This window comes from Cervus canadensis, chromosome 18, assembly GCF_019320065.1.
Source record: "Cervus canadensis isolate Bull #8, Minnesota chromosome 18, ASM1932006v1, whole genome shotgun sequence".
NCBI classification, from domain to species: Eukaryota; Metazoa; Chordata; class Mammalia; order Artiodactyla; family Cervidae; genus Cervus; species Cervus canadensis.
The window spans coordinates 8,394,648-8,405,983 of NC_057403.1; the positions used below are offsets into that span (position 1 = coordinate 8,394,648).

General features: G+C 42.3%; 1 protein-coding gene across 1 annotated transcript; it reads right to left on the reverse strand.

Moving 5' to 3' along the window:
- Positions 1–4,592: 4,592 nt before the first annotated feature.
- On the reverse strand, positions 4,593–5,368 carry LOC122420687 (glutaredoxin-1-like). Its single transcript, XM_043436085.1, has one exon. It carries the CDS (start codon positions 4,999–5,001, stop codon positions 4,606–4,608), a length of 396 nt encoding a protein of 131 aa, XP_043292020.1. The 5' UTR covers positions 5,002–5,368; the 3' UTR covers positions 4,593–4,605.
- Positions 5,369–11,336: the final 5,968 nt, after the last annotated feature.

The following is an 11,336-nucleotide window of genomic DNA, read 5'->3' on the forward strand; positions in this document are numbered from 1 at the left end:
TGTTTAGGCAAGAGTGGTTCATTATGATTGATAGAGAAGACACATTTCTTTTTAGCCAAGAACAAGTGTAAATTGGTGCCAACTACTGAAATAATTGGACAAGATTGTGGTTGCTGAGGTTTAGAAGAGAAACATGAGTAAGGGATAAAATACTTTAGCATAAAAATAGTTTATTATCTATTAGAAATCATATCATTATTAATGGAGGACTAAAAGAGAAACTCTTGACAGAGCTCTATTAGCCTTTGCCCTGCTTCATTCTGTACTCCAAGGCCAAATTTGTCTGTTACTCCAGGTGTTTCTTGACTTCCTACTTTTGCATTCCAGTCCCCTATAATGAAAAGGACATCTTCTTTGGGGTGTTAGTTCTAGAAGGTCTTGTAGGTCTTCATAGAACTGTTCATCTTCAGCTTCTTCAGCATTACTGGTTGGGTCATAGGCTTGGATTACCGTGATAGTGAATGGTTTGCCTTGGAAACGAACAGAGATTATTCTGTTGTTTTTGAGATGGCATGCAAGTACTTACTGCATTTTGGACTCTTTTGTTGACTATGATGGCTACTCCATTTCTTCTAAGTGATTCCTGCCCACAGTAGTAGATATAATGGTCATCTGAGTTAAATTCACCCATTCCAATCCATCTTAGTTCACTGATTTCTAAAATGTCGAAGTTCACTCTTGCCATCTCCTGTTTGACCACTTCCAATTTGCCTTGATTCATGGACCTAACAGTCCAGGTTCCTAGGCAATATTGCTCTTTACAGCATTGAACCTTGCTTCTATCACCAGTCCCATCCACAACTGGGTGTTGTTTTTTCTTTGGCTCCATCTCTTCATTCTTTGTGGAGTTATTTCTCCACTGATCTCCAGTAGCATATTGAGCATCTACCGACCTGGGGAGTTCATCTTTCAGTGTCCTATCTTTTTGCCTTTTCATACTGTTCATGGGGTTCTCAAGGCAGGACTACTGAAGTAGTTTTCCATTCCCTTCTCCAGTGGACCACATTCGGCCTGACCTCTTCACCATGACCCGTCCATCTTGGGTGGCCCCACATGGCATGGCTTAGTTTCATTGAGTTAGACAAGGCTGTGGTCCATGTGATCACATTGGCTAGTTGTCTGTGACTGTGGTTTCAGTCTGTCTGCCCTCTGATGCCTTCTCTCAGTGCCTACCATCTTACTTGGGTTTCTCTTGCCTTGGACGTGGGGTATTGCTTCACAGTTTCTCCAGCAAAGCGCAGCCGCCGCTCCTTACCTTGGCCATGGGGTAGCTCCTCTCAGTCGTGCTTGTTAAAGGCCATAAAAAACAAGCTGAATTCTCAGTTAGTGGTACCTTATGTGTGGCATTTTCAGATCCAGTCAGTGATAAAACTGTTTAGCTTGTGAAGTCAACAAGAGAGTTCCAGAAAAACATCTATTTCTGTTTTATTGACTATGCCAAAGCCCTTGACTGTGCGGATCACAATAAACTGTGGAAAACTCTGAAAGAGATGGGAATACCAGACCACCTGACTTGCTTCGAGAAACCTGTATGCAGGTCAGGAAGCAACAGTTAGAATTGGACATGGAAGAACAGATTGGTTCCAAATAGGAAAAGGAGTACGTCAAGGCTGTATATTGTCACCCTGCTTATTTAACTTATATGCAGAGTACATCATGAGAAACGCTGGGCTGAAAGAAGCACAAGCTGGAATGAAGATTGCCGGGAGAAATATCAATAACCTCAGATATGCAGATGACACCACCCTTATGGCAGAAAGTGAAGAAGAACTAAAGAGTCTCTTGAAAGTGAAAGAGGAGAGTGAAAAAGTTGGCTTCAAGCTCAACATTCAGAAAACTAAAATCATGGCATTCAGTCCCATCACTTCATGGGGGAACAGTGGAAAATGGAAACACTGGCTGACTTTATTTTTCTGGGCTCCAAAATCACCGCAGATGGTGATTGCAGCCATGAAATTAAAAAACGCTTGCTCCTTGGAAGGAAAGTTATGACCAACCTAGACAGCATATTAAAAAGCAGAGACATTACTTTGTCAACAAAGGTCCGTCTAGTCAAGGCTGTGGTTTTTCCAGTAGTCATGTATGGCTGTGAGAGTTGGACTGTAAAGAAAGCTGAGTGCCGAAGGATTGATGCTTTTGCACTGTGGTGTTGGAGAAGACTCTTGAGAGTCCCTTGGACTGCTAGGAGATCCAACCAGTCCATCCTAAAGAAGATCAGTCCTGGGTGTTCATTGGAAGGACTGATGTTGAAGCTGAGAATCCAATATTTTGGCTTCCTGATGTGAAGAGCTGACTCATTAGAAAAGACCCTGATGCTGGAAAAGATTGAGGGCAGGAGGAGAAGGGGACAACAGAGGATGAGATGGTTGGATGGCATCATTGACTCGATGGACATGGGTTTGGGTAGACTCTGGGAATTGATGATGGACAGGGAGGCCTGGCGTGCTTCGGTTCATGGGGTCGCAAAGAGTCGGACACAACTGAGTGACTGAACTGAACTGAACAGCAAAGAACTATCCAGGAAGTGAGTCTTACTAGATACAGACCTCCATTAACAAACTGGGATTTAACATTCATTGGAACTTCTTTTTCTCCCTAAAATCACCATCATTTTTACCAAATATAACCAAATTAAGACTTGTTTGTGATATAGGTTCAGTCTCAATAAACTTGGCCTGATGATTTATATAACCATAATTGATTATAGACTTTTTTGCTTTGTTGAGTTTTTTAAAGATTTATTTACTTTTTAATTGAAGGATAATTGCTTTACCGAATTTTGTTGTTTTCTGTCAAACCTCAACATAAATTGCTGAGAATTGTATAGAGTCTCAGAGTGAACTTTTAAAATAAATCTTTTAGGGCTAGGAAAGTCAAGCCACAGGCTTATCACAGATTTATGTGAATTCCTCCCATCTCAAGGTCTCCAAAAATTCCTTGAGATTTCTGTACCTGTTAGTGAGATAACCCTCCTAACTTATCTGATAAAGTTGCTGGAAACTAAGAGTTTCCCATCTCTGAAGGGTTCAGATAGAGAGAAAAGATAAATGTTTCAATTTGTTTATAAAAGATAATTTTAACAAATTACTGTCATAATTAGTTTCAGGGGAAAGTTTTTTTTTTCTTACACCTGGAAAACACATATTCAAACCAGTAATTTTTCAGATACAAGCCATAAAAGTTATAAGCATATTCGCCAGTTCTTTCAGTCCGTCTGTTAAGCTTTGTGAAGTCATCAGGGTTTTCATTAGAATCCTTACCCACTTCAGAAACTGGTATTTATCTGAAAGTCTTTCTATAAATCTTCTTGAAGTGCAAGTATTTTTGAGAAGCTTGATTACTGCAATGACAATATTTTGAGATAATAATTATAGAATTATGCCTGATAACATTTTACCCAAACATATCAGAAATTTAGGAACGCCATATAGTTTCTACAATATCTATATTAGTAACATTTACGACACAATATAACCCGAGACTTATTACTCACTTGACAATACTTCCCATGTAATTCTGTATAGAAAATGAGCCTAATTAGTGTAATATCTCTCTTTGGGGTATTTCATGGGCCCTCTGCAGCATCCCAAAGTTAGCTAGAAATCAAGTTCTTCATTACAATGACTTAGGAAGTTTTGTCAACAAATATCAAAAAGGTTTGGAATACTCAGTCAGATAAGATTATAGGTCACTGTGAAACAACCAGTTCAGTTCAGTTAAATTCAGTTGCTCAGTCGTGTCCAACTCTTTATGACTCAATGAACCACAGCATGCCAGGCCTCCCTGTCTATCACCAACTCCTGGAGCTTACCAAAACTCATGTCCATTGAGTCGGTGATGCGATCCAACCATCTCATCCTCTGTCGTCCTCTTCTCCTCCTGCCCTCCATCTTTCCCAGCATCAGGGTCTTTTCAAATGAGTCAGCTCTAGCTATTCACATAGCCAAAGTAACAATAAAAGATTTCAGAACACATCATTTAAGAGATTAAAAAAACTTAAATCTTTTATCAAAGGCAGTTCACCATCTGAAGAAAAGGTATCATCTTAACAGACAGAAAAGCTAAACTCAACTTTTGCAACAGGCAGGAAAGAGAAATTCAAAGCTAAATAAGTTTTACTTTATTTAAAAGGCAAACTTAATTAAATTTATTTTACACTTATTTTAAACCATGTACAAAATTCTCTTCTCATGGTTCACTTTTCAGAAACCCTGTCACTGTTTGTACCCATTACTTTGTTCTTCCATCCTAAAAAGCCACCTGTAAGTCAGGCTTACTTCCTTTTCCCTTCACAAAATGCAATTCCACTCCTCATGCCTTATTTACCAAAAACACACTTCCTACTTTCCTTAAGCAACAAAGAATTGACTTTTTAAAAATTTTTTGGCAAGTTGGTCCATTTTTAATACTGAGTCAAAAGAAGCTATTTTTGGCCTCCCAAAATGCCCATCCCTTTTTATTGAGATTAACATATTTCAGAATTTTAAGTAAACAGTTGCTGTAACTGGGTAAAGTTGTCCCAGGTCCATCCTCCAGGAACTGTCGGCATTATCGGCAGTGCCACCCAGTCTTCAAGGGGGATATCAGCCTGGATCGTCTCTGTAATTATAGAAGAGTTCCAGTTTGCTTTAGCTGTCTCAACAGTTCCCCTCTCTCATGCATATTTACTAAATCAGTGCATCCACCTATGCATTCTTTACCGATGAAGACCCGAGGTACCGTCCTGGCTCCTGTGAGCTGTTGCAAGTAATCTTGAATCTCATTGGTGTCGCCATTGTCAGTGATATCAAAAAATCCCAAAAGCCCTTGTTTGAAGGACAGTTGGCTGAGGAGCTCCTGAGTCCTTCTGCTGTAGGGACAGGTGGGCTTGATGAACACGACCACCTTCCCAGACTGGATGTTGCTGTTCATGAATGTTTGAGCCATGCTGCCTCCCCCGGGAGGACACCTCGACTGCCAAGAACTGACTTTTATATTAGCATTTTTTAGATTGGTGAGCATAGATACCAGTGATAATTTCTAAAACCTTTGCTTTCTTAGAGAGAACATTTTAGGATGGCACCAAACAAAATGAGGGCAAAATGAGGACTGTAGCCCGGGAGGCGGCATCTCAGATAGCTCTGAGAGACTGCTTCAAAGCGGCCGTGGGGAAGGTCAGTATAGAAGGTTTTGGTGAATGGGAAGATGAATACCATGAAGCAATTATTTTATAAAAGGTTTTTTGTTAGTCATGAGGATATGATGTCACCATGAAGGGATTTAGTGCTTCTCTAGATAGGAGGAGATGCAACGATTGAGACCATAAAATCTGTTCCTAAAAACATTAAAAAAAAAAAAATCCAACTATCTAAAGACCTGTCTCACCAGATTCCCTTGGAGCATGGAGTGCCTCACTCCACAGTTGTTGAAGGTCAGCAGCTATAGCAGCATGGGGTTCAGTCTCTGTAGAGGCAGATGGCAAATGCCTTTGTTGTTCAGTCACTGGCATTGCTCTTGGTAAATGCCACTTGTAGCTGACAGGTGTTTGCTATGACCACTATGTTCTCTTAACAAAACTGTTAGCTTTGTCCTGCTTCATTCTGTACACCAAGGCCAAACTTGCCTGTTACTCCAGGTATCTCTTGACTTCCTACTTTTGCTTTCCAGTCCCCCATGATGAAAAGGACATCTTTTTTTGGTGTTAGTTCTATGAAATCTGTAGGTCTTCATAGAACTGTTAAACTTCAGCTTCTTTGGCATTAGTGGTTCAGGTATAGACTTGGATTACTGTGATGTTGAATTGTTTGCCTTGGAAACGAACAGAGATCATTCTGTCATTTTCGAGATTGCATCCAATTAGTGCATTTTGGACTCTTTCGTTGACTATGATAGCTACTCCATTTCTTCTAAGGGATTCTTGCCCACAGTAGTAAATATGATGGTCATCTGAATTAAATTCATCCATTCTGGTCCATTTTAGGTCACTGACTCCTGGAAAGTTAATGTTCACTCTTGCCATCTCTTTTTTGACCACTTCCAATTGACCTTGATTCATGGACCTAACATTCCAGGTTCCTATGCAATACTGTTCTTTACAGCATCGGACTTTACTTCCACCCCCAGAGACATCCATAACTGGGTGTTGTTTTTGCTTTGGCTCAGCCTCTTCACTCCTTCTGGAGCTATTTCTCTGCTCTCCTCCAGTAGCACTCTACCAACCTGGGGAGTTCATCTTTCAGTGTCATATCTTTCTGCCTTTTCATAGTGTTGGTGCTAGCAAAGTAATACTCAAAATTCTCCAAGCTAGTCTTCAACAGTACATGAACCAAGAACTTCCAGACATTCAAGCTGGATTTAGAAAAGGCAGAGGAACCAGAGATCAAATTGCTAATATCCAAAAAGCAAGAGAATGTCAGAAAAACATCTACTTCTGCTTCACGGACTATGCTAAAGCCTTTACTGTGTGGATCACAACAAATTTTGGAAAATTCTTAAAGAGATGGGAATACCAGACCACCTTACCTGCTTCCTGAGAAAGCTGTAGGCAGGTCAAGAAGCAACAGTTAGAACCAAACATGGAACAATGGACTGGTTCCAAATTGGGAAAGGAGTATAAAGGAGTATGTCAAGGCTGTGTATTGTCACTCTGCTTATTTAACTTAGCTTCAGAGTACATCATGCAAAATGCCGGGCTGGATGAAGCACAAGCTGGAATCAAGATTGCTGGGAGAAATATCAATAACCTCAGATATGCAGATGACATCACCCTTATGGCAGAAAGTGAAGAGGAACTGAAGTGAAAGAGGAGAGTGAAAAGGCTGGCTTAAAATTCAACATTCAAAAAACTAAGATCATGGCATCCAGCCCCATCACTTCAACCCAAATAGATGGGGAAACAATGGAAATAGTGAGAGACTTTATTTTCTTAGGCTCCAAAATCACTGCAGATGGTGACTGCAGCCATGAAATTAAAAGTAAAACTTGCTCCTTGGAAATAAAACTATGACCACCCTAGACAGCATATTAAAAAGCAGAGACATTACTTTGCCCACAGAGGTCCATCTAGTCAAAGCTATGGTTTTTCCAGTAGTCGTGTATGGATGTGAGAGTTGGGCCATAAAGAAGGCTAAGCATTGAAGAATTGATGCTTTTGAGTGATGGTGTTGGAGAAGACTCTTGAGAGTCCCTAGGACTGCAAGGAGATCAAACCAGTCAATCCTAAAACAGATCAACCTTGAATATTCATTGGAAGGACTGAAGCTGAAGCTCCAATATTTTGGCCACCTGATGCAAAGAAGTGACTCATTAGAAAAGCCCCTGATGCTGGGAAAGATTAAAGGCAGGAGGAGAAGGGGGCAGAGGATGAGATGGTTGAATGACATCACTGACTCAACGGACATGAGTTTGAGCAAGCTCCGGGAGATGGTGAATTACAGGGGAGCCTGGTGTACTGTAGTCCATGGGGTCTCAAAGAGTCGGACATGACTTGAGCAACTGAACAACTCAAGAAGCAGAAGAAGAAGAGAAAGATAAGGACACTCTCCCCCTCCCCACTTCTCCTTTTATTATAAAATTGTAGCCCACTAATTACTCTGGGCAGCACGCTCTCCCCCTCTGCTTGTAAGCCTCACAAGTGTCCTATCTTTTTTTTTCTTTTCAGTCAGCACAGGCTGCCATAGAAAGATGGTATAGATGTCTAGAGACACAGAAAGGATCTTGTTGCTAGCGCAGGAGACAGGGTAGGTGGTATGTGAGAAGGAAGAAATTTTACTGTCTGAGTGCTGCTCACAGGATCTGACAATCTACATTCTTCTAAATTTGGGGATTTTTCTCCTATGTTCTAAGTCTAACCCTGTTAAAACTCAAGTCTGTAAATTTAGCTATTCCACCTGTTATTTATGTATTTTTTAAAAATAAATACTTATTTATTATTTATTTGGCTGCACTGACTCTTAGTTGTGGCGAGTGGGATCTAGTTTCCCATCCAGGAATGGAACCTGGGGCCCCTGCATTGGAAGCATGGAGTCTTAGTTACTGGACCACCAGGGAAGCCCTCAAATATCTCTAAGCTAGTGAGTTTTGCATTGCAATGCTTGTTTTGTGACTAAGTTTTAAAATGAAACTATGAGATCTCTATTGGGATATATGTATTGCTAAGGTTAATTTGTAGGTCAGCTCTATTTAACTGCCTTTTTAAAAAGTGCTTGCATATTAAACATTTCTAAATATAACAGAAACTAAGCTAAATGGATTTCATATTCGTATGACCTGAGAAACATTTAGTATTAAATTAACATTTGGCATTAAAGTTTGTTGTTTGCTTGTTATTTAACAGAGACGTGTCACTTAGACACATCACTATTAAGCACAATGTTTCTATGGACCTGGGTTTACTCAAAGTCAGTAAGTATATTGTTGTAAAGTTTGTCAGCAAGAAAATTATCTCATGGGCTTTCCTGAAGGCTCTGCAGTAAAGAATCCACCTACCAATACAGAAGACGTGGGTTCGATCCCTGATCTGGGAAGATCCCACATGCTGTGGAGCAACTAAGCCCGTGCAACCCAACCAACTGAGCCTGTGCTCTAGAGCCCAGGAGCCAGGACTAGTGAAGCCCGTGCGCCCTAGAGCCCATGCTCTGCAAAAGAGAAGCCACTGCAGTGAGAAGCCAGGGCACCTCAGCAAACAGTAGCCCCTGCCTGCAGCAAATAGAGAAAGTCCGAGCAGCAGTGCAGACCCAGCACAGCCAAAATTAAATAAATATATATTTTTAAAATGTGTTTTTCACTTGGGGTATACTTTGTACAATTTTTAGTGATCAAGACACTCACTTTCCTGGACAAATTTTACAAGCCTATGTTGTCAATTAACCAGACTTATTTTACAAACAAGTTAATCTTAACTTGGCTACATTTGGGACCAATGAGGGTAATTTAGGAAGAAAGGAATTAAGTTTTAATAGATAATAAATTTTAGTTTGGCTGAGATCAGTATCTACTGTCTAAAACTCACTTTTTAAATAGCGCTTTTGTCATATTTTTGTAAAGCTTAATTGAGTTGTTAGGAAGATATTCTAGGCTTGGGTCTGAAGCTCAGCAGTGTAATCTATCTTTGGATGCAGATCAGATGCCCATAATCTATAACCAGGGGACTATATGTTCTAGAAAAAAAAAAATCACATCATTTAAAGGACCGTGTCCACCCTGGATGAATGCCTCTTATCAGGTATTCTCAGCATCCTGCACAAGGATACTGAAGGGAATCAACTTCCAGGATTTACCCTCCTCCCCTGACCCTTTACTTCCAATTTGCAGCCAGACTAGTTCCTGAAAGCTCCCTGTCAATGGCACTGGACACACACTCTGTACTATTCCACTGGGACAGTTTCTCAGCCACTCACACTGGCTGAGAGACTACTCGGAAGGGATAGCATCTAAAGCTGTAAGCACAAATCCTGACTAAACTGCACAGTGAAATGTGACACAGGACCGTGACTTCTGGATAGCTAACTAGTGCTCTAGAGATGTGAGCAGCAAAGCCTGTCTCAGCCGCTGCTCCAGCCAAGGCCACTAGCCCAGAGTCAAGGGAACCCAAGGGTGAGGAGACTGCCCACTATATTCAGGAGCTGCTTCTCTGTACCCCGAGTTACCCAAGGGGCCAAATCTCAGCCCAGACAGCACCTGCAGCGTGTAAGTTACTGACCAACTGCCCCATGGCTCCGCCTCTGTGAGAAGCACCTTTCTTCATGTCCATCTTTCTCCATGTCCCTCTTTCTCCACCTTTCTCCTTGTCCATCTAAGTCAGCAGAAGATAGATGGATACATTCTGCTGAGAACTGAACTTTCCAGGACCGAGTTTACCCAGTTAATGGGATCTTTTGATCTCATCCAAAGGGACACTTGCAGACTTTACTCTCCAACAGGCAGCTAGGGTCCGTGCTGACCCAGTGGCAGCCCGAGCCCAAGAGGGCCACACGGCGGGCAGGGGGCACCGCCGCTGTCCCTGAGGCAGACCTGAGACTACATGGTTGATTAACAGAGGTTATGAAGACACTTAGAGTAAAATCTGTCAGTTATGAAGAAGTGCAGGTAGTACAACAGGGGTGAGAGGAAGATCGTAAAGCATTTCATGAGAGGTTGATAGAAGGTTTTAAAAAATATAGCAGGGGCTTTTCTGGTGGCTCACTGGGAAAGAATCCACGTGCCATGCAGGGCACATGGGCTCCATCCCTGATTCAGGGAGATCCCATGTGTCATGGAGCAGTTAAGCCCGGGAGCTGAAACTGCCGAAGCCCAGGCCCTAGAGCCGGTGCTCTGAAATAAGAGAAGCCACTGCAGTGAGAAGCCCATGCTGAGAAAAGCCCACACAGCAACAAAGACAGAGCATAGACAATATATATATGAGTGTGGATGCCTTCCGCCTCGAGGGACAGGCCCTTTTGGCTATGCATTTCATAGCCTACCCTGCCACAGACATCAGGAGCGAGATTCAAACAGCAGCTGCTGTTCCTCAGACCCCTATGAGCAATTTGCTCCAAGTGGCTTATTCAGTTCTTGATAATAGGGACATGGTTGAAAAGGCTGAATGCTCCCAGAGAAATACACAAAGGGCTAAAATGATGGTTCTATCTTTGTCCACTCAGAGACCACCGGAGGGGAGGTCAGCCTTTGCAGGCCAAGCTGGCCATGGTGGACTACAAGGCCCACAGGTACCCAGACCAACCCAGGGTGCCCTATGTGGGCAGAAGGGCACTGGAGGAGAGACGGTGGTGGACTCGCCCATTTAGACAGCCAGGGAGCTGGAGGAGGGAATGCCCCCGACACCTGAGATCCCTGGGCCCTCGGCCTTGGATGGTTCCCCAACACTGAGGGGCCCCGAGTTCACAAGGGGCTCTGCCTACAGCACCGTGCATGTAACTAGTGCTGAAGCTCGGGGGGCCACTGAAGTGGGGGCCGAGATGGAATCCCTCAGACACCAGCGCAGTCCTTTGCGCCTTAACCCAAAGGCCTGGAAACCTTAACAACTGTAAAAATGCATAATGGGAACATTAGCACCGACACAGGGCCCGCTTCCCAGAAAGCCCCTTCCTGCTCCAACAATGGCCAATTGTTTCCACATCGATTTCTGTGCCTGTCACCTCTCTTTTAACTCAAGGCACTTACTAGTTAAATTAGGCTCCACTGTTTCCTGAGGGACAAGGAAGTCACCCTTATGACCAAATGATATTAACAAAACTAAAAAAACAGATTAACTCTATAACTGAGATAAAAGACTTAATAGATGCTGAAGTACGCAACACTGAGGTTCTGGGTCTAGCTACAAACAAACAGACTGAGGCCTTACGTGATGCTCTTCCAGA

Coding starts and splice junctions, on each gene's coding strand:
- LOC122420687 (XM_043436085.1), bottom strand. CDS start 5,001: ATGCTCACCAATCTAAAAAATGCTAATATAAAAGTCAGTTCTTGGCAG.